This window comes from Bufo bufo, chromosome 9, assembly GCF_905171765.1.
Source record: "Bufo bufo chromosome 9, aBufBuf1.1, whole genome shotgun sequence".
NCBI lineage: Eukaryota > Metazoa > Chordata > Amphibia > Anura > Bufonidae > Bufo > Bufo bufo.
Window position 1 is genome coordinate 50,427,654 of NC_053397.1, and position 24,383 is coordinate 50,452,036.

Below are 24,383 nucleotides of genomic sequence, written 5' to 3' on the forward strand. Positions count from 1 at the left end.
GTCTGTACAAGCTCCAAAAAGATTACCCTGTCAAGTATTTCAGCATAGGTAATAAATGCAAGATCGGTGGGGGTCAGAACTCTGGGACCCCACTGATTGCCACAGCTCAGGTGTCAATGACTTTAAAAGGAGCAGCGGGGGCATGCTCAACCATTTTCCCATTCAAACTCCATCTGGTGCATGAAGTGATTAGAATTGGGGTCCTTCATCATGGCAGCTTGTTGAGGTTTCAGTGATCTGACTCCTACTGATTTCACATTTATCACTATTGTTGAGCGAATCAAAGCAGTTGAAGAAGTTGAATTTGATCCAAAGTTCATGAAAAATTCGATTCACTGTGAAGCCTAATTTCCTTGCGCTTTGTGGTAATAAAATAGATTTTTCCTAACATTGTTGAAAATAAAAATTTATACTCACCTCATCCACTTGATCGCGGAGAGGTGGTCCGCTCCATCTTAATTAATGAAAACCCACCAAAGGACCTGCGGAGAGTGTGAAGACATCATCACTTGGTCATGCTGGCCGCACGTGGTGACGTCATTAGAGATGACGTCACCATGTGCAGCCAGCGTGATCACATAGTGATGTCATCACTCTCACCGCAGGTCCTTTGGCGGGTTTTCTTTAATAAAGATAGGAGTGGTTGGCCTCTTCACGAGCAATTGGATGAGGGGAGTATAATTTTTGTTTTTTAAACCCCAGATCAACCCCCTGAGATGCTGCTTTCAGAGTTGAACGTGGCATCTGAGGGGTTAAATGCAGTGGTGTAGCTAGAATTGACTGGGCCCCCCTAGCAACTTCTTTGCAACTCTCTCCTCCCGTGCAACCCCCACTCCTGTGGCTAGTCAAGATCGCTCTCTCAGACGAGACCCGGCAGCCGCTCTGTCCGTTTTCTACAGTGTCTCTGCATATAATGTCATTTTATTATACTTTTGAGGGGCCCTTTCTGGGCGGGCCCTTTCTGAGTTCAGGCCCCAAAGCAGCCGCTTCTCCTGCTTCCCCTATAGCTACACCCCTGGTTAAATGGCTGGGGGAAGGGTGTGATCGCCGTTTCCTGTCATTGTGTCCATACAATAAAAAGCGATTTGTGACGAAGTAATTTGTCACAAATCAAATTTCTTGACGAAGTTTGGCGAGGCCGCTGAATCGAATTTTTCAAAACTTCACTCATCACTTTGTATCACCTATGCACTGGAAAAGTGAGAAATGTTTCTGGTGGAATACCCCTTTAATTCCTGTTTAGCAAAGAACTCAATGCAAATGAAGCCCTACTAAAAGAAGTTGTCAAATTTGGAATTTTTCCTTAATAAAAGTTATCTCTCTATTTTGAGCTGATTCGCTTTCATGCTCCACTGTTCATGATTCTTTAATCCTGTAGCTCCCCTGCCGAGAAAGTTAAGCAAACTAAACTCTTCGCAGTCAGATATTCTGTGGAGTTTCTTGTCTACCATGGGTACATTTCGTCTAATTGAATATTCCAGCACTCAACAGCCGATGAAGTTTTTAAGAGGCAGCCGTTAAAATAATAATAAAAAAAATAACAAATCAATGAAACTAATAAAAAATGTATGGGGACTCAAGGCTGTAATCTGAAAATGAGGATGTGAACTGAAATAGTTAAAGCGTCTCCTATCCCTATGGCATCGTTTTGAGAGTTTAAAAGCATATGGAATATTCTGTGTCATTTGCTGGAAGTCAAAGCTGTCACTTAATTTAGAATCCCGTCAGTCAAACCTCTCACTTTCACGAGCTCTGCACTTTTTGAAATTGAACATTAAATTTGGCACAAGCCATCAGTGTGTGAATCTGCTAATTGGAGAGAAATGCCAACAGAGAAGGCTCCAAACCCTGCAGACTCCACTCTGGAAGGAAAATCGGATCGTAGAACAGCCTAAAACTTTACTGCATAGATGCAATTGACCTAAATTACTGACTACGCTATCTTGATTTGAATTACAGGACTGAATATGCCATTAGTCACAGAGAGCCTGCGTATTAGGGTTTATAGAAACAATTATTTTTTATTTTTTTTATTTTAGTTAACCGATGGTGAAGCATAATGTAAACAGTAACCTCCCAATTGCATATTTTGATGATAACCTAATTATGATCAGGCTCGGAGTGGTCCACAGGGGTACAGGTCAATCTCTCGGTAGGCCCATGAGCAAGGTGGGCCGCTATTCTCTCACCCATGCACAAGTGGCACATACCACAGTAGACTTACTGCATTGCATACATATATTCAATGTACAGCACCTGAACCAGCCTATGTTCATATAAAAAACTTGATAGCTACTGAGGAAGAGGACGGAAGTCTTCGAAACGCGTTTAGCGTTATATCCCTGTCTACAGCAACATTCTGGATATGATCGAAAAGATTTAGATCATTCTTCATAAGTGGAGCGCTCCATTTTTCATCTTATCGAAAGCACCTTCTCACAGGAATATCGGAAGTAAGTTTTCAAGTCCCGCGATACCTCTGAGATATCACGTGTCCAATACCAGAGTGCGAGGACTCCGAGAGTGAGCGGTGCAGCGAGCGGCCAAACCTGACTGCTGAAGACTCGTCTATAGGGGTAAGCGATATTTCCCTGCAATAGATTCTGTGTCAAGCTATTGAAGGCCGTAACATAAACCGGCCAAAGGATTGCTGAAGACAATATTACACATAGGGGTACGGTATCCCCCAGCAGCTCTAATACCACTAGTCATTGCAGCTTGTGGATTTTCTTGGATCCGGATCAATTGAGCACATATACTGTGGACACTGGGCAGGATAACTAACTCCATTTAAAGAGACAGTATCCCCAATAGGATTGATTAGGATACACACTGCCAATTGACATTGTTGCTATCTATATACCTTTAGGAGATCCTATTTTTGCGTATGCGTTTCTGTATTTATATACTCTTATTACCAGGGCATTATATTGTATTTTATTCTTTTTAGTTTTTTTTTTATTGATTATCATTATTTTAATTGTAATGTTGATATAAACTGCATGCATTGCTGCTATCACTCCATTGTTGAGTGGGCGGTGAATAAATAGTTTGTTTGATGTGTACCACATAGTGAGTGCCAGTCGTTTTTCTATCTATTTACCTTTTACCACTGGACTGACTGAGTGAGCAGTTCTTCGACTAGAGCACCCTTACCTTATTGAGGAGGGTGGTGAGCTATCCACAAACCTTTTACATAATATTTGAATGTATCCGTACAGTGGGCCCCCAAAATAAATTTTACTAGAGGGCCCTAGGCACCTCAGTCCGACAAAATTGATTTGGCCATTCGACTCAGGTCTGGATAAATTCAACATGTCATGAAAAATTGAGGACGACATTCTGAGGACTGTATGCAACTTATTCCAAGACAGCATTAGTAATCTAATGGCTATGGGTAAATGCATGGCTGCTGGTGGTAACAAAAACACACTGCACTGTGCATTTTTTCTGTGTAAAAAATAGAAAAATTTTCATTTTGGTGGCAAATGCCTGCTGGTATGTATATGCACACAACTGCCTGAATTCATGTCATTGTCCTTCATCTGCATGGAGTTTGTATTTTCTCCTTGTGTTTGCATGGGTTTCTCCGGGTACTCCGCTTTCCTTACACTCCAAAGACCTAGGGATCTTAGATTGTGAGCCCCATTGGGGATAGTTGGATGCTAATGTCTGTAAAGCGCTGCGGAATATAGTAGTGCTATATAGGTGCATAAAATAAATAAATAAATCTTTCCTGTGAAAAATGGCTGATGAGAAATTTGCTGGAATCTTGAACCAAATCTTTGGTAAATTTTGGTTAAAACGGTTCACTCATCTATAATCAGGACTATTCTTGAGTCAAATTGGCGGAGATACAGTATATAAATGGCGCTGCATCTGTAATGTGTCTTGATTTGCAGCAGAATGGGTGGTGTACACTTGCTGCAGCAAACATATGCAGTGTTTGCTCTGCAATTTTGTTTCATTTGTGACGTGCTAGACACGACTTTCCTAAAGGGGTTGTGACATTTCAAGCATTAGGATATGCCATAAACGTCTCAGAGGTGGGACCCACACCTAACTCTAGAACGAAGCCTGTAAAGTGAAGAAGTGAGGACCGCTCATGCACAGCCGCCCATCATTCATTTCTATAGGACTGCCGAAAATAGCGGAGTGCGCCGCTCAGCTATTTTTGGCTCCCCCATAGAAATAAATGGAGGGCGACCATGCATGCGCAGTCCACTTTCCTTAATTTTTCAGGCTCTATTCTAGAGATAGGTACACGTCCCGGAGGTAGGACCAGCACCTATCAGACATTGGTGGTATATCCTAGCAATATGCCACCAATGCTCGCGATGACACAGCTAGAGATGAGCAAAGTATTCAGCCCGTCGCGAGCAACTGGATAAGCAACTGTATAAGTCAGTCGCAAGCAACTGGATATGGTAAGTATGCTATTTTTTTTATTTTTACACCATTTTTCCACCTACTCTCTCTGTAGCATCTCCGTATCTCCTACACACTAGAGATTCATTTGCATGTCTGAAAACAGCATTTTTCTCAGCAATGCGGGCACATATGAACTTGGGACCAGCACAGATGTCTTCAGCTGCCAAGCGCACATGTAACAGGTCAGCCAGTTTCATAGGTACAAATCTGCTGACAGATGCCCTTTAATACATTTGGAGCACAATTGACAAAGCTTGCAACATACTTAAAGGGGTTCTCCAGGCTACAGATATTGATGACCTCAAGATAAGTGATCAACATATGATCAGTGGGAATCTAGACCCTTCATCAGTCAAGGGAGCAACAACGCTGGAAACTAACAGTTTACAGAGGAAAAGAAGAAGCCTCTGTTCACGGTGTAGTTTTTTGCACCAGCCTGCTGAAGTTTAGCTTAGCTCACTTGAATGGGAGCTGAGCTGTAGTAGCCTGCCGCGACCACCATACAGTGTATAGAGCTTTCTACATCCTACTCCATGCACTGTTAGAATCCATTGCCGCAACTGCTTGAAACATCTGATCAGTGGGAGTGCTGGATATCAGACCCCCACAAATCTTATACTGTGGGAAAGTAGCCTAATACATGCAGATTTTGGTAGGTTTCGAAGTGTAAGAGCCACACTAAAAATAAAAAGCATATTGAGCTGAATATGGAACTTGGGTGTCAAGTGTACTGACACCAACAATTCAAGAGTGACAACTATTTACCTACAGGTTTATGAATGTGTTTGTCTATTGAAAGGCAAGAAAGCATTACACTGGAATGTCAGCAAGCGGGTGCATATTCTCGAGAATGCTCCTGTAATTTATGTCTCCTTATTTCCTTTTTCAAAATGCCAACTGGTCTCAGCTGCTCTGCAGCATCTAACAAGGTCACTTTCATCTTGATCCTCATTTATCCCACATTTCATTTAGTAAAGCTTGTTTCAATAAGCCATTAGAGAGGCAGGTGTTGATACATCTGTTCTTTGCTTTTTAGAAAAATGTTATGGTTAAAAAGAAAGATTGAATTCAATTTTGCAATCAACATGTGACAATTAAAGAGGTTCCATACTTTTTAATAAATGACACAAAAGGAACCACACATCACATATGGAATGAGTCTATATGGCTGCTAATGAGACTCTAGAAAGAGGTTCCGGTCCTGGTTGGTTCCATCCATGTTGCCACTGGTTGACTGGTCCTGAGGAACTTTATTGTTGGCAAACATGGGGATTAGCAATTTACTTAAAGGGGATTTTTGTCCTTCTTTAGATCAAAATAATAGAATTATAGGTTGGACTGTGTTTTTTTTTCCAGCCTTATCAACTCCATAAATGGATGTGTAGGGTGAGCACTAAAATAGGGGGTCCATTTGTATTTCTGTTATAGGGGGCCTCTCTCTTCTGTGTATACTACAGAGCATTACATGAGCATGCTATTGTAATATACTGATTTTACACTTTGGTCTCACTAGTATTTATATATATTTTTTATTTATTTACTTTGTTAGCTTTTCATAAGGATTGGCCACTGTTGCTAAAACTCTAGGGGGAGATTTATCATCTCCTTGCACCATTTTTCTGGTGTAAAAAAAGTTACACAGTGTTTGCAACTTTTTAAATGCCACTGGCAACAAATTTTGTCGCAAGTGACGTTTTTATGCCACCCTCGCCCCTTTCTAAAAAGGGAAAGAGGCTGGGGAGGGGGCAGGGACAACAGGCCTGACACATTTATCTTCATTTGTCAGTTTTCTAAGCTGCTGTGCATTTCATTCTGGCGCACGGACTGCCGAAGGATGCATCTAATTTATGACAAGGTGCATCATAAATTAGGTATGTCCTACTGTAGCACAGGAGATTTCAAAGGCTTTTTCCAGGGCCACTTTGACCCCTTAGGGACTTAGGACGTACCGGTACGCCACGTTTGCCGAGTCCTTAAGGACCCAGGAGGTACCGGTACGTCCTAAGTTTAAAAGTAGATCGCGGCGCGACAGGGGTTAATTGTGACCAGATGCCCGCTGAAATCATTCAGCGGGCATCCTGTCACAATGCCGGGAGGGGGGGGGGGTCCCCATATCGGCGATCGCTGCAAACCGCAGGTCAATTCAGACCTGCGGTTTGCGGCTTTTACCTGGTGCGGTGGTAGTGGTCGGCTGTGTCATCGGGTCCCCATGTGGCTGTGGGGGAAACCCGATGGCATGGAAGGCAGCGCGATGTCTAAGGAAGGCATCGCGCTGCCTTCCGGTGACGAGCCTGTGAGATCCAGCCCCCTGGATCTCACAGGCTGGAATCTGTATGAGTAATACACACAGTATTACTCATACAGCCAATGCATTCCAATACAGAAGTATTGGAATGCATCGTAAAGGATTAGACCCCCAAAAGTTCAAGTCCCAAAGTGGGACAAAAAATAAAGTGAAAAAAAAAAGTTACAAAAAGTTTTCCCCCAAAAAAATTACAAGTTTCAAGTAAAAATAAACAAAAACGTAATTTTCCCCAAATAAAGTTAAAAAAAAATGGTCAATAAAAATGTATGTTTTTTTTTCACATTAAGACTAGAGTTGAGCGAACACCTGGATGTTTGGGTTCGAGAAGTTCGGCCGAACCTCCCGGAAATGTTCGGGTTCGGGATCCGAACCCGAACCAAACTTCGTCCCGAACCCGAACCCCATTGAAGTCAATGGGGACCCGAACTTTTGGGCACTAAAAAGGCTGTAAAACAGCCCAGGAAAGAGCTAGAGGGCTGCAAAAGGCACCAACATGTAGGTAAATCCCCTGCAAACAAATGTGGATAGGGAAATGAATTAAAAAAAAAAAAAAAAAAATGACCCAATATCAATTGGACAGAGGTCCCATAGCAGAGAATCTGGCTTCACATAAGCAGAGAATCAGTCTCTTCATGCCATAGCAAAGAATCTGGCTTCATGTCAGCACAGAATCAGTCTCTTCATGCCATAGCAGAGAATCTGGCTTCATGTCAGCACAGAATCAGTCTTCATGTCATAGCAGAGAATCAGGCTTCACGTCACCCACCACTGGAACAGGCCACTGTCACACATTTAGGCCCCGGCACCCAGACAGAGGAGAGCGGTCCCGTAACAGAGAATCTGGCCTTATGTCAGGGCAGAATCTGTCTTCATGTCATAGCAGAGAATCAGGCATCACGTCACCCACCACTGGAACAGGCCACTGTCACACATTTAGGCCCCGGCACCCAGACAGAGGAGAGCGGTCCCGTAACAGAGAATCTGGCCTTATGTCAGCGCAGAATCTGTCTTCATGTCATAGCAGAGAATCAGGCTTCACGTCACCCACCACTGGAACAGGCCACTGTCACACATTTAGGCCACGGCACCCAGACAGAGGAGAGAGGTCCTGTAACAGAGAATCTGGCCTTATGTCAGCACAGAATCTGTCTTCATGTCATAGCAGAGAATCAGGCATCACGTCACCCACCACTGGAACAGGCCACTGTCACACATTTAGGCCCCGGCACCCAGACAGAGGAGAGAGGTCCTGTAACAGAGAATCTGGCCTTATGTCAGCACAGAATCTGTCTTCATGTCATAGCAGAGAATCAGGCATCACGTCACCCACCACTGGAACAGGCCACTGTCACACATTTAGGCCCAGGAACCCAGGCAGAGGAGAGAGGTCCCGTAACAGAGAATCTGGCCTTATGTCAGCGCAGAATCAGTCTTCATGTCATAGCAGAGAATCAGGCTTCACGTCACCCACCACTGGAACAGGCCACTGTCACACATTTAGGCCCCGGCACCCAGACAGAGGAGAGAGGTCCTGTAACAGAGAATCTGGCCTTATGTCAGCACAGAATCTGTATTCATGTAATAGCAGAGAATCAGGCATCACGTCACCCACCACTGGAACAGGCCACTGTCACACATTTAGGCCCAGGCACCCAGGCAGAGGAGAGAGGTCCCGTAACAGAGAATCTGGCCTTATGTCAGCGCAGAATCAGTCTTCATGTCATAGCAGAGAATCAGGCTTCACGTCACCCACCACTGGAACAGGCCACTGTCACACATTTAGGCCCCGGCACCCAGACAGAGGACAGAGGTCCTGTAACAGAGAATCTGGCCTTATGTCAGCACAGAATCTGTCTTCATGTCATAGCAGAGAATCAGGCATCACGTCACCCACCACTGGAACAGGCCACTGTCACACATTTAGGCCCAGGCACCCAGGCAGAGGAGAGAGGTCCCGTAACAGAGAATCTGGCCTTATGTCAGCGCAGAATCAGTCTTCATGTCATAGCAGAGAATCAGGCTTCAAGTCACCCACCACTGGAACAGGCCACTGTCACACATTTAGGCCCAGGAACCCAGGCAGAGGAGAGAGGTCCCGTAACAGAGAATCTAGCCTTATGTCAATGCAGAATCAGTCTTCATGTCATAGCAGAGAATCAGGCTTCACGTCACCCACCACTGGAACAGGCCACTGTCACACATTTAGGCCCCGGCACCCAGACAGAGGAGAGGTTCATTCAACTTTGGGTTGCCCCGCAATATAATGGTAAAATGAAATTAAAAATAGTATTGAATGAGGAAGTGCCCTGGAGTAGAATAATATATTGTTAAGGGGAGGTAGTTAATATCTAATCTGCACAAGGGATGGACAGGTCCTGTGGGATCCATGCCTGGTTCATTTTTATGAACGTCAGCTTGTCCACATTGACTGTAGACAGGCTGCTGCGTTTGTCTGTAATGACGCCCCCTGCCGTGCTGAATACACGTTCAGACAAAACGCTGGCCGCCGGGCAGGCCAGCACCTCCAAGGCATAAAAGGCTAGCTCTGGCCACGTGGACAATTTGCAGACCCAGAAGTTGAATGGGGCCGAACCATCAGTCAGTACGTGGAGGGGTGTGCACAGGTACTGTTCCACCATGTTAGTGAAATGTTGCCTCCTGCTAACACGTTCCGTATCAGGTGGTGGTGCACTTAGCTGTGGCGTGTTGACAAAACTTTTCCACATCTCTGCCATGCTAACCCTGCCCTCAGAGGAGCTGGGCGTGACACAGCTGCGTTGGCGACCTCTTGCTCCTCCTCTGCCTTCGCCTTGGGCTTCCACTGGTTCCCCTGTGACATTTGGGAATGCTCTCAGTAGCGCGTCTACCAACGTGCGCTTGTACTCGCGCATCTTCCTATCACGCTCCAGTGTAGGAAGTAAGGTGGGCACATTGTCTTTGTACCGGGGATCCAGCAGGGTGGCAACCCAGTAGTCCGCACACGTTAAAATGTGGGCAACTCTGCTGTCGTTGCGCAGGCACTGCAGCATGTAGTCGCTCATGTGTGCCAGGCTGCCCAGAGGTAATGACAAGCTGTCCTCTGTGGGAGGCGTATCGTCATCGTCCTGTGTTTCCCCCCAGCCACGCACCAGTCATGGGCCCGAGCTGCTTTGGGTGCCACCCCGCTGTGAACATGCTTCATCCTCATCCTCCTCCTCATCCTCGTCCTCCTCGTCCTCCAGTAGTGGGCCCTGTCTGGCCACATTTGTACCTGGCCTCTGGTGTTGCAAAAAACCTCCCTCTGAGTCACTTCGAAGAGACTTGCCTGAAAGTGCTAAAAATGACCCCTCTTCCTCCTCTTCCTCCTGGGCCACCTCCTCTTCCATCATCGCCCTAAGTGTTTTCTCAAGGAGACATAGAAGTGGTATTGTAACGCTGATAACGGCGTCATCGCCACTGGCCATGTTGGTGGAGTACTCGAAACAGCGCAACAGGGCACACAGATCTCGCATGGAGGCCCAGTCATTGGTGGTGAAGTGTGTCTGATCCGCAGTGCGACTGACCCGTGCGTGCTGCAGCTGAAACTCCACTATGGCCTGCTGCTGCTCGCACAGTCTGTCCAGCATATGCAAGGTGGAGTTCCACCTGGTGGGTACGTCGCATATGAGGCGGTGAGCGGGAAGGCCGAAGTTATGCTGTAGCGCAGACAGGCGAGCAGCGGCAGGGTGTGAATGCCAGAAGCGCGAACAGACGGCCCGCACTTTATGCAGCAGCTCTGACATGTCGGGGTAGTTGCGAATGAACTTCTGCACCACCAAATTCAGAACATGCGCCAGGCAAGGGATGTGCGTCAAACCGGCTAGTCCCAGAGCTGCAACGAGATTTCGCCCATTATCGCACACCACCAGGCCGGGCTTGAGGCTCACCGGCAGCAACCACTAGTCGGTCTGTTGTTCTATACCCCGCCACAACTCCTGTGCGGTGTGGGGCCTGTCCCCCAAACATATGAGTTTCAGAATGGCCTGCTGACGTTTACCCCGGGCTGTGCTGAAGTTGGTGGTGAAGGTGTGTGGCTGACTGGATGAGCAGGTGGAAAAAGAGGAGGAGGAAGCCGAGTAGGAGGAGGAGGAGACAGGAGGCAAAGAATGTTGCCCTGCGATCCTTGGCGGCGGAAGGACGTGCGCCAAACAGCTCTCCGCCTGGGGCCCAGCCGCCACTACATTTACCCAGTGTGCAGTTAGGGAGATATAGCGTCCCTGGCCGTGCTTACTGGTCCACGTATCTGTGGTTAGGTGGACCTTGCCACAGATGGCATTGCGCAGTGCACACTTGATTTTATCGGACACTTGTTTGTGCAGGGAAGGCACGGCTCTCTTGGAGAAGTAGTGGCGGCTGGGAACAACATACTGTGGGACAGCAAGTGACATGAGCTGTTTGAAGCTGTGTGTGTCCACCAGTCTAAATGACAGCATTTCATAGGCCAGTAGTTTAGAAATGCTGGCATTCAGGGCCAGGGATCGAGGGTGGCTAGGTGGGAATTTACGCTTTCTCTCAAATGTTTGTGAGATGGAGAGCTGAACGCTGCCGTGTGACATGGTTGAGATGCTTGGTGACGCAGGTGGTGGTGTTGGTGGTACATCCCATGTTTGCTGGGCGGCAGGTGCCAACGTTCCTCCAGAGGAAGAGGAAGAGGCCGAGGCAGCGGCAGCAGCAGAAGAGGCCGAGGCGGCAGCAGCAGAAGAGGCAGCAGGGGGAGCCTGAGTGACTTCCTTGTTTTTAAGGTGTTTACTCCACTGCAGTTCATGCTTTGCATGCAGGTGCCTGGTCATGCAGGTTGTGCTAAGGTTCAGAACGTTAATGCCTCGCTTCAGGCTCTGATGGCACAGCGTGCAAACCACTCGGGTCTTGTCGTCAGCACATTGTTTGAAGAAGTGCCATGCCAGGGAACTCCTTGAAGCTGCCTTTGGGGTGCTCGGTCCCAGATGGCGGCGGTCAGTAGCAGGCGGAGTCTCTTGGCGGCGGGTGTTCTGATTTTGCCCACTGCTCCCTCTTTTGCTACGCTGTTGGCTCAGTCTCACCACTGCCTCTTCCTCTGAACTGTGAAAGTCAGTGGCACGACCTTCATTCCATGTGGGGTCTAGGACCTCATCGTCCCCTGCATCGTCTTCCACCCAGTCTTGATCCCTGACCTCCTGTTCAGTCTGCACACTGCAGAAAGACGCAGCAGTTGGCACCTGTGTTTCGTCATCATCAGAGATGTGCTGAGGTGGTATTCCCATGTCCTCATCATCAGGAAACATAAGTGGTTGTGCGTTAGTGCATTCTATCTCTTCCACCCCTGGGGAAGGGCTAGGTGGATGCCCTTGGGAAACCCTGGCAGCAGAGTCTTCAAACAGCATAAGAGACTGCTGCATAACTTGAGGCTCAGACAGTTTCCCTGATATGCATGGGGGTGATGTGACAGACTGATGGGCTTGGTTTTCATGCGCCATCTGTGCGCTTTCTGCAGAAGACTGGGTGGGAGATAATGTGAACGTGCTGGATGCACTGTCGGCCACCCAATTGACTAATGCCTGTACCTGCTCAGGCCTTACCATCCTTAGAACGGCATTGGGCCCCACCAAATATCCCTGTAAATTCTGGCGGCTACTGGGACCTGAGGTAGTTGGTACACTAGGACGTGTGGCTGTGGCAGAACAGCCACGTCCTCTCCCAGCACCAGAGGGTCCACTAACACCACCACGACCATGTCCGCGTCCCTTATTAGATGTTTTCCTCATTGTTCCCGTTCACCACAATTTTGAGAATGGCAAATTTGGGAATAGTTTTTCAACCCAGAAAAAAAAAAGTGCTTTTACGTTCACTACAAATAACTTGACCAGCTAAAACAGTACAGATTTGCTTGAATAGAAATGTGAGACCTGTTTTTTTTTGCACTGTGTGACAGGTTAAGGTTTAATCTCAGAATCAGACTTCTATCTGCACGGTAGCGTGTGTCTTAGGTTTTTCTGAATGACACTATCAGTACCTTCAATGTAAGATATCCTTTTTGGGATAGATTTCAAGTAGGCCTCAAATACCAGAAACTAGTTATTTTGAGAATGGCAAATTTGGGAATAGTTTTTCAACCCAGAAAAAAAAAAAAGTGCTTTTACGGTCACTACAAATAACTTGACCAGCTAAAACAGTACAGATTTGGTTGAATAGAAATGTCAGGTCTATTTTTTAGGCGCTGGGTGACAGGCTCAACTTGCCCCTGATGTAGTATATGGCCAAAAAATTACCACACTGTTGATGATTAAATGCACTTGGGTGACACAGGCTCAGCCTGCACCAGATGTAGTATATGGCCAAAAAATAATCAGACTGTTGATGGTTAAATGCACTTCGGTGACACAGGCTCAGCCTGCAGCTGATGTAGTATATGGCCAAAAAATAACCAGACTGTTGATGGTTAAATGCACTTCGGTGACACAGGCTCAGCCTGCAGCTGATGTAGGATATTGCACAAAATAACCACACTATTGATGGTTAAATACACTTGGTGATAGCTTGTGCTGGCGCACCACAAGTCACCAAATGGCCGCCGATCACCCCAGAAAAAAAGTGATCTAAAAACGCTCTGGGCAGCCTCAAAAAAGTGAGCAAGTCAATATCAGCACTTCAATGATCCACAGCTGCAGATCGATCACAGAATGAAGTCTTTTGGAGGAGTTAATCACTGCCTAATCTCGCCCTAACGTCGCAGCTGCAACCTCTACCTATGCTTCAATCAGCAGAGTGACGTGCAGCGCAACGTGACCCAAGCTTATATAGAGGCTGGGTCACATGCTGCACTGGCCAATCACAGCCATGCCAATAGTAGGCAAGGCTGTGATGCCCTCTTGGGGCAAGTAGTATGACGTTTGTTGATTGGCTGCTTTGCAGCCTTTCAATAAGCGCCAAGATAGCGCCGAACACCGAACCCGAACACAGACTTTTACGAAAATGTTCGGGTCCGTGTCACGGACACCCCAAAATTCGGTACGAACCCGAACTATACAGTTCGGGTTCGCTCATCCCTAATTAAGACCATTCGGATGTCAGGCATCTAATTAAAAAATCCAAAAAGCCTTCCTCAATCTGACCAAGTGCTTTAAATCACCTCCTCTTTTTGGTAATTTCACTTGTTCGATCGCAAAAGCTTTAAAATATTTCGCATTGCGTTCATGTTTCTGTATAAAGTGTTTAGTTTCTCTACTTCTATAATACATAGTAATACCTCCAAAACACTTTATACAGAAACATGAATGCAATGCGAAAATTATTTTAAAGCTTTTGCAATTGAACAAGTTAAAGAGGACCTTTCACCGATTCTTACCCTATGAACTAAGTATACAGACATGTGGAGCGGCACCCGGGGATCTCACTGCACTTACTATTATCCCCGGGCGCCGCTCCATTCTCCTGCTATGCCCTCCGGTATCTCCGTTCCCTAAGTTATGGTAGGCGGAGTCTGCCCTAGCGCTGGCCAATCGCACTGCAGAGCTCACAGCCTGGGAGAAAATAACCTCCCAGGCTGTGAGCACTGCGCTGCGATTGCCCAGCGCTAGGGCAGACTCCGCCTACCATAACTTAGGGACTGGTATCTCCGCCTACTATAACTTAGTGAGCGGAGATACCGGAGGGCATAGCGGCAGAACGGAGCGGCGCCCGGGGCTAATAGTAAGTGCAGTGAGATCCCCGGGCGCCGCTCCACATATCTGTATAGTTAGTTCATAGGGTAAGAATCGGTGAAAGGTCCTCTTTAAATTACCGAAAAGAGGAGGTAATTTAAAGCACTTGGTCAGATTGAGGGAGGCTTTTTGGATTTTTAAATTAGATACTAGACATCCGAATGGTCTTAATTTGAAAAATGAACTTATGCATTTTTATTGACCATTTTTTCGATCGGTATTAGGGGAGTAAGATTTGCTTATAATATATCTGTATATGCATATGCTTATATATTTATGTATGACAGTTTGTATTATTTTGCATATGTAATTTTATATTTGGTTATGGGAATTGTCACTTTATATATAGAAGCATCGAATTTAGATGGATGCTACTTGCATTTTCATTGCTTAACAATGTGAACAGTGTCTTATACAGGGAACAGAGGGGCCCATCTTTTCCTTCTCTTCCCTTTCCCCATCTCTCCAGGTGGGGGTGGATCCATGTGTTTCCAGTCCAGTATTTAATCTCTGGAAAAGACACTGCTCACTGTTAAGAATAAGAACTTCGTTCGAAACGCGTCAATGTTGCTACACTAGTGGGTGCATGTCCTGTACATTGTTTCTACTGCCTGAATAAAGACGAGGATTTTAGCTACCAAAGAAAACGTGAGTGCTGGAACTTTGTTTTTACGACTAATGTGACACAGTGTCTGAAATGACAAAAAGGGAAGTTCTGATGGTTATTTTAGGGTCTGGCTTTTGTGATTAGTCTCAGAAGTTGGTCCAGTAGGTGTAAAACATATCTCCTTTGATATTTGGAAAGTGACAGTGGAAACTAATGTGCCACTGGCTATACACCATCAGAAGCACTTCAGTTAACCTCAAAGGTTGATTAAAATTTTACATGCAATGAAATACATTCATCATTGCTGGTAGCTGGCTTGCTTAGCTTGAGTTTTGATATTATTGAATGCATAAAATAGCTGGATGAGATGTATTTCCACATTGAAAATGTTCTTCTGCTTTCATCTCTCTCACAAGTGTTTATTGAGTTCTTGAGGTAAAATTGCAGCAATGTCGCAAAGTTCTGAACTCAAGGTGAACTGTAAAGCCAGCAAATAAAAGCAGTGGATTCTTGTACGTTCAGTAAATAAGGATTATAAGTTCGAATAATATCAATAGTAGAACATTTCTACTGATTTGATGGAGAAGCCGAGGGGAAAATAAATTATTTTCAACTATCTTGCTGTCATTACTGACTTTCGTGACAGTTGAAATTTATTGATTTTATCCATTTATATAGTGCTTACATTTACTATAGTGCAGTACAAATATCGAGTTTACTATGTTAAATTATGGAGATCTGTGAGGTAAAAACACATTAATGGACAATAGTTTTATTCATTAAAAATGTATAACATAAAACATATAACATACACTAGTAGACAATCAGCAAAAGCCATATGGCTGTAACCATATAGATGGACAAAAGTGGAACTTCATCTCATTTTTCTAGGTAGCTACATGGTCTACTATTGACTAAAATGATTGATCATGCAGCCTTAAAAGGAAAACCTTTCTCTTTGAAAATGCATTGTAAACTACAGGCAGTGTGATATAGAGCAGAAGGAGTCGAGCAGAATGATATATAGTTTTATGGGAAAACATCCAGTATAACTTGTATTTCGTTAATTTAAATAATTGCTAATTCTCGGCTTTGAAGTCAAGGAGGAGGTCTCATCAGTGATTGACAGCTGTCTGTATATGCACAGTCATAGAGGGAAGGCTGTCAATCACTGATAGGACCGCCTCCTTGACTTCAAAGCTCTGAATGAACATGGATATAAATTTATAAATTATATGTTTTACTAAATAGTTTCCGATAAAACTATATATCAATCTGCTCAGCTCCTCAGGCTCTCAGCTAAAACACCATGTTTAGCATGACAGGTTTCCTTTAAAAAAGCCAAACACAGCTTCCCTAGCACATCTGTAACCAGGGGCGTAACTAGAAGTGACTGGGCCCCACAGCAAATATTTTTTAAGGGCCCCCCCCCCAGCGCGCTTCGCACCTCCCTCCTCCTGTGTAAACCCCACTCCTTTGGCACAGGGTAGCGGTATACTGTATATTGTGTGGCACAGTGGATGCTATATGTGTATAACATAAACATAATTCACATGAAAACTTACAGTTCCTTGACCCTTGGGGATCTCGGACGCCACTTCCACACTTTGGCCGGGGGCTCGGCGGAGCTGATGTTGTGCTTTATCCTAATGAGAAAGATTTCATAATAAGGATTTGGAGAAGGGGCTGAGGGATAGCAGAGCAGGGAGAGGCTGGTGCTGCTACTAGGGGGTCATACCATGGGGGAGTAATAAAGCCCACCATAATGCCCCCCCCCCCCCAGTAGTAATAATTCTCCTTATAATGTGACAGTGCAAAAATACCCCCTTGTAATGCCCCCAGTTGAGCTAATGTCCCCATAGTGCCCCCATAATGTCCCAGTATAAAATACCCCTATATAGTGCCCCCAGTAAATTCCCCCATAGTGCTACTCTCCCCCCTTCCTGCTAGTGCCCCCCATAATGTACCAGTATAAAATGCCCCATATATAGTGCCTCAGTAGATGCCCCTCAGTGTCCGGCCTCTGATAGGCTGCTGGCCTAGTGTCCCCCATAATGCCCCCCAATAATGTGCCAGTAAGTGTCCCCATAGATGCCCCCTCATCATGTGCCAGTATCAAGTGCCTCTCTCCTCCCGCCCACATGTCCCAGTATCATAGTGCCATCTCCCCCCCACAAAAAAAGTGCCAGTATCAAGTGCCTCTCTCCCTCCCCTCCATGTGCCAGTATCATGTACCAACCCCCCCTCCCCCCCCAGGTGTTAGTATCAGGTGCCAACCCCTCTCCCCCCATGTGCCAGTATCAGGTGCCTCCCCCCCCCCATGTGCCAGTATCAGGTGCCAACCCCCCCCTCGCCCCCAGGTGCCAGTATCAGGTGCCTCCCCCCATGTGCCAGTATCAGGTGCCTCCCCCCCCCCCATGTGCCAGTATCAGGTGCCAACCCCCCCCCCTCCCCCCCAGGTGCCAGTATCAGGTGCCAACCCCCATGTGCCAGTATCAGGTGCCTCCCCCCCCCCCATGTGCCAGTATCAGGTGCCAACCCCCCCCCCAGGTGCCAGTATCAGGTGCCAACCCCTCTCCCCCCCATGTGCCAGTATCAGGTGCCAACCCCTCTCCCCCCCATGTGCCAGTATCTGTCACGGCTGAGGATGGGGAAAACCCTCAGCCGTGCAATGGTAGTCACGTCTTGGCCAGAACCACAGAACTAGGGAGCAGGTCACCTCCTATTGCCTCCCTAATCTGACCCTAACTCCTAGCGACATGAGCCGACCTTGAAGGTAGGAGGACTCATGCTCTGGAACCTCGGCTCCCTACTAGCTCTCCGCCGGTCCCTACGCTAGGAGCTGGGTAGACTACCTGTTCCTCCTGGACATGGAGAAATAGGAGTCTAAAGATGGCCAAACTATAAAGACAGGGGAAACGGAAACAGGCATATGGCAATGGCAGGTAAGTGCAACTAGTACTAACACCCACCTGCCACAGACACAGGGCCTGGGACCCAAGTATCAGTGCTGCTGTCCACAAACACAAACGACAGAGCACACACACCACACAGGACACCAGGACACCATACGCTGCAAAGAATAGACATGACACACAAACACATCCTCATAACATCGTGTATAAACAATATATAACAATTTGTTTATGACCACAAGGGTGGCCCCCACTGGCAGATGGAAATACCAGGAGGGTTTCTCCAGCAAAGCATGGCTGAAGAACCCCTCAGCTTCAGATCTCCAAAGAGGCTTTATAGCCCAAAGTGGCCACACCCACACAGACACACACAGGAGAGGGAATTAACCCTTCCAACACTAACAGGGAGTGAAACCACTTAAAGGGGAAGTGTCCAAATGCACATCACACTGTAGCTGTTACCGCAGGCAACGACATGGGTGGCAACCATGTCCTGGGAGTCAGCCAGAAGGCCGAGACACTGCCACCACATGTACACATACCAAACGTTGCCACGGGCAGCCACAGTGAAGGGAAGTGTCACAGTGCACACCTAACATAAACCTAGTGCACACCAGACATACAAAGTGCATAACATACACACACACACCTAACAGAGAGGTTGCTAGGTGCAACCGCATGAACATTGCCGCAAGCTGCCTAGCACCAGCTCAGGCTGCTCTACTGCGACAATACCCAACTACTTGTTGCCCGCGGCAACCACAAGTGAGGCTACACACTAGCGGCCCTCACCTGTGGTTGAACAACTAAACCAGACCGCAGGCAACCGCATGCGGTAAAGGAGTCACAGCCATGACCATGGCCGTGACAGTATCAGGTGCCTCTCTCCCCCCCCATGTGCCAGTATCAGGTGCCAACCCCCCCTCCCCCCAGGTGCCAGTATCAGGTGCCTCCCCCCATGTGCCAGTATCAGGTGCCTCTCTCTCCCCCCATGTGCCAGTATCAGGTGCCAACCAGGTGCCAACCCCCCACAGGTGCCAGTATCAGGTGCCAACCCCCCCTCCCCCCATGTGCCAGTATCAAGTGCCCCCCGCTCCCCCCATGGCAGTAACAGTCGGGTATTAAAAAAATAAATAAACACTTCTACTTACCTCCTTGTCAGCGATGCGATGCACTCTCTTCCTGTGTCCCGCCCTGTATGTCCATATATGGAGTCAGTGCTTGTATTTCAGAAAAGTTTCTGCTGGTATTCGAACCCACGACCTTCTGTATCAGAGGCAAAGCATTTAACCACAAGACCATAACAGCTGCCTTGCTGCTGACTGAAAAAATATGAGACTTCTACTGTTATAGCTGGCTAAGTGTACATCTATACACATGACAGCTGCTCATATATAGAGATATAGCAGAGCTGAGTGTGCTGTAACAGCTGTCATATAGAGATATAGCAGTGCTGGGTGTGTTGGGGCAGCTGTCATGTGTATAGATGTACACTTAGCCAGCTATAACAGTAGAAGTCTCATATTTTTTCAATCAGTTGTAATGCAGCATTTATGGTTGTGAGGGTAAATGCTTTACCTCTGATACATTGGAGGTTGTGGGTTCGAATCCAGACACATCAGGAGACTTTAGAAGACAATAAGATTAGATCCCATTAGCGAGGGGGCCCTGAACATTAAGACATCGATATTTAACTAACTTGAAAATAAACTGTCACACATGCTGCCGGGACGCCGGGCCCCGAAGCAGCTGCTTCCCCGGTAGTTACGCCACTGTCTGTAATCCTGTTCTAGTGATACACCACAAATGACCGTACAGAGACAGCCTTTTTATTTATTACTGTCGGTAGGTTCTCTTATTTTTCTCTTTTATTCTCTTAAAGTGTACCAAAACATTCACTTTAACTTTATTAAACTCTATTGAATGTGTGATAAAAGGTATATTTATAATTGAAGTTTAGGTGCCTATTAGTATTGGGCATGAATATTCAAATTGCATATTTTAATTGCCAATATCGCCACTTCGAGAATTTGTGAATATTTAGAATATAATGCTATATATTCGTATTCTCGAATATTCTAGATTTTTTTTTCATCAGTAACCTCCCTTCTTGCTTGTGGGCCAATGAGAAGGCTGCAATATCTTTGCAACATCGCTAGCAACCAATAGGAAATTTTCCTACCCCTTACTATATAATAACCTCCCCAGCAGCCATTTTCTATAGTTTTATGGAGTTCTGAGAGAGACAGCGGTGTCATTGCTGTGCTCTGTGCTTTACTGTTTAATTACATTAGATAGTTAGTTAGTTAGTTAGTTAGTTAGTTAGCTTATATATATAATACAGATAGTTAGTGGGAGATAGTCAGTGTAGGTTAGATTGTGATATAGTGTAGCTGATAAGTTCCAGTGCAGGGTGTTAGGTAGTGTGACAATACTTAGTGCACCAATCAGTTATATGTAGTCAGATCTGCTAAAATGTGAAGTTGCACGTATTGCGCAAAAATATGCGCATCATTTGCGATATCGCCAATATATTGGAGCACTCTATCTGCATATAAAGCTATTGTAATTTTTGCAGCAGCTTGAAAAATGTAGCAACAGAGACCCACACCTGTATTGCGCATGCAATATGCGCATATTACATTGGCAATTTTCGTAATCAAGAAAATTCGCAAATTTGCGAATATATGACGAATATTCGCCCAAATATTCGAGAAATATTGCGAATTTGAATATTGCCCCTGTCGCTCATCACTAGTGCCGATAACACTTTTCAATCAGTACAACACTCCTGCCTGTGCCCACTCTGCTAAAGCTTCTGTAGTACCCCAGAAGGGGCACTACCATTCTTACACTTAGTTACTGTCTCTAGTGGCTAGTAAAGGATGTAATTTGTGAATTTTATTCCAGGTCCAGTGATACCGTGCCTTAATAATATTGTTATACAACTGTTATTACATATAATGTGCCTGGTTGTCCAGCAGGTGGTAGTGTATCTGGCAGTACCTTTAGATAGGAAGGAACTTACACTTCCATTCTCCCCCCTTTTGGGCGGAAGTGGGCTAGTCCTTCCTACCAAGGGAGGGGTTGCAGGAAGCTCGAGAGGGAGTTGAGTTTAAGAGTCTAAATAAACAGACATGGCGCAGTGAGGGGAGCATTCCCCCTTCCTACTGAAGGAAGCAGCTTGTAAAGCATCCAGACTCCAAGAACTTCACAGACAGCGTATTATGAGGGGGTCAATGGCCACAGGCACCCCACTCAAAAGTACAAGAACTGCTAGAAAGTCCAGTAACCAGACTGAAGCCAGAGATTAGCACAGCAGCAGAGAGAAAGCAAAGTATTCAAGTTTACCTGCAAGTTTACCCTTAGCCTGCTGTAGTCAAGAGAAAGATCAAATATTGTTTGGATGACACAAGTTTATTGCTTATTCCACCAACTACAACTCCTTTATTGCTACAGAGCCTAACCCCGGGAGCGACAGTATCCAGGTAGGAGCACTATGACACAAAACTATTATGGCCACAACATATCACTCGACATTCCTAAACACTGGGACTCGATCGCCCCTGGGGGGCAGTCCCACTGCACTTAAAATCCTAAGGATTTCACCAGGGAGCCAGCAGAGATGCTGGGTCAAACACCACCAAAGGTTATGGTCACAGCCTTTAAACATTTCCTGACACATCAAAAGTATGTTAGCGTTTAGAAGCACAGAACAGGTATAAGCAGGAGCAGAGATGTATTCTTTGGCCTGTACAGCGCTCAGTGCAGCCACAAGGGAAACCTAGGATATGCCACCAATGTCAGATAGGTGTTTATCCCACCTCTGGGACCTTAAACTGTCTCCAGAATGGGACCTCCAAGGTGAGAGAAGAGCAACTGTACATGCATGGCCTCCCTACATTCATTTCAATGGGACTTCCAAAAATAGTTCAACGTACTTGCTGGGATATTTTTGAATTCCCATAGAAATAAATGGAAAGCACTCTGTACATGCATGGTGGCCCATTCTGGAGGTAGGTTAAGGTGTTCTCAAAGTTGGGACAAAACTTATCTGAATTTGAGGACATATCCTCAGATATCTGAGATGACAACCCCTTTTGGTAGCTGCCTCCTAATAAATTAGGTGCATCCCATTCCAGCTCACAGGAGATCAAGATTGGTGTGGAAAACTCGAATCTTGATAAATGTCCCAGCATGTGTTCTTGTGAAGATCCATGCAAAAAAAGAGACCCAAAAGTTAAGATTTGAAAGGGACTAGTCACTCTCATGTTCTATCTATCTCATTTTAAGATTAAAAGACCCTCACCACACCAAGGAGGAAAGTGTAGATATCCCACAGAAGCCAACCTGGTCACACATACTGTACCTTCATTAGATCGTATTACTGCATGTACCGCATTGGTTGGGCATGTCCTTGGAAAGGGTCTTGTGTAGTGGTCTCTATGTCTGGAGATACTTAACTCCTCATCTGCATGAGAGTATTACATTTTATGCCAGTAGATATAGCTATTTTCCCATTCCAATGCCAGAGAGTCATGTAGCCAATAGTGTGACATTTACGGTGTATTTCTATTGATTTATCACTTATTTTGCTGTAATAATATTCAACATTAATATTTTACCAGGTGTAGAGGAGCGTAAAGAGAAAAATGGCAACTACACCAAAATGCATGTGGGAAATCATCATTGCTATGCCTATATCTTACTGCTATCAAAACATATTGATAAAAGAGCCTAGTAAAACAGGTATTTCCCACATATTGCCAGAAATACATTATTTAAGGATCCTAGTAACATTAGTCAACATATTTCAAATATCACTATTTAGTTAATAAGTAAAAGAGAATAATTAAGCTTTACTTACAGCCAGATACATTGCTCCATATATACTGAGAGCTGCTTCTTTGGATGGAAATGTCCTTCTTGCTTTGAGTACAAGATCTGGATTTCCAGTACACGAATTGGCATCTGTGATGAACTGTGTAAGATGGTGGCAACCAAGTGCTGTGTAGTTCGGTTTACAAACTGTAAGAAAATGTGGTGCCAGGTTCCCTGTTACAACTTGTCCAGCATTTACAAATATATCTGTAGCAAATAGTCCAAAAGTATAAATCCCTACAAAAGACACAAAGAAAAGCATATCAATGAGCAGCAATGGATAAAAATAAGGCATGGATTATGCAAAATTAACACAAATTAAACTTGCAAATCACCACAAACCATCTAACAATTGAGGGCCCTAGGTCATACGTTTTTAACCTGCAGTATGTTTATCCCAGTGCCACGTCGGCAGTCCATTCCCACAGCTGTCTTACTGTCCCGGACAGGTGAGGATGTCACTCTTCTCTCTCTGCATGAACTGGGACTAGTGCTCAGTGAACTGTCCTTCAGCACTGCAGGGGTTAATCCTAAACTTGTGATTAAGGAGCTGATTAACCTTCCTATTTAGCTGGGCTGTGAATCCACCTGAGCTTTGAGGTTGTGTAGTCTCTAGTAACCAGCGAAAGTGATCTATTGTCTGAATTCTCATGTACCGTACCTTTCTTATCTGCCGATTCTGCTCTTTACTGCCTGCCTCAACATTGGAACTTTGACCTGGACTATGCATGTACTCTGCCTGCCCTGACCTTGGAATTACTATTTGGAATACGCAAGTACTCAGCCTGCTCTGACTTTGGACTGTGTTCAGACTATGCTTTTTGCCCGAGTCCTTGGTGCTTCGCACCAGTGTCTTTGACCCCCATGAGTTAGCAGCCAACAACACCAGGTCTACTCCAGGAAGTGGCAGCCTGGCTGGTTCCCTGTGGCGAAGTCCAGATCCCTGTATAGGGTTTATAGGGTGACCACCAAGGAACCACCAGGACAAATTCCTTAGGTTTAGCCCAAAGTCAAACTGGTTAGTTGGCACAGTGGGTCCACACCCACTGCCAGTTATACCCAGAAGACACACCACGTGTCTCTAGGATACTCTAGGATACTTACCCTTTTATTGGTACAGAACACTGTATGGTGATAGCCTTAGGGTTTATTCTTAATTCTAACTTTATTCAGGTTATTAAGGGTTGTTTAGCAACACTACCCAAGGTTACAATTTAGATATTATTTAGATAGAAATAACTCTCAATAGTAAATTATTGAAATAAAACATTATCAAATTGATCATCTTTCATCAATACTGCCATTCAGACAATGAAAACACATTCAAATTAAAACCACACCATTCAGAATGAAGTGAGACCTGGATATATAAAGGCTCAACAATCAGCAATTCCACGTTAATCAACCAAACAAAGCTATTCAATAAGTAAACCAATATTCAGATTCAAAGCAGTTGCATAGCAACTGGCCAAAGTTAATAACTAGATGAACATGAATAAACAGGAAGATCCCTCTGGATAGCTCATTAGTATCTGATTGTTGGGGGTCTG

The 24,383-nt window shown here is 45.4% G+C and overlaps 1 protein-coding gene across 1 annotated transcript in view; it reads right to left on the reverse strand.

Moving 5' to 3' along the window:
• PLPPR5 (phospholipid phosphatase related 5) overlaps nt 1-24,383 on the reverse strand; it is a 303,783-nt gene that overhangs the window by 106,597 nt on the left and 172,803 nt on the right. Inside the window, exon 3 of the mRNA XM_040408734.1 lies at nt 22,820-23,070. Coding sequence (XP_040264668.1) covers nt 22,820-23,070 — 251 coding nt within the window. The remainder of the gene's footprint in view (nt 1-22,819; nt 23,071-24,383) is intronic.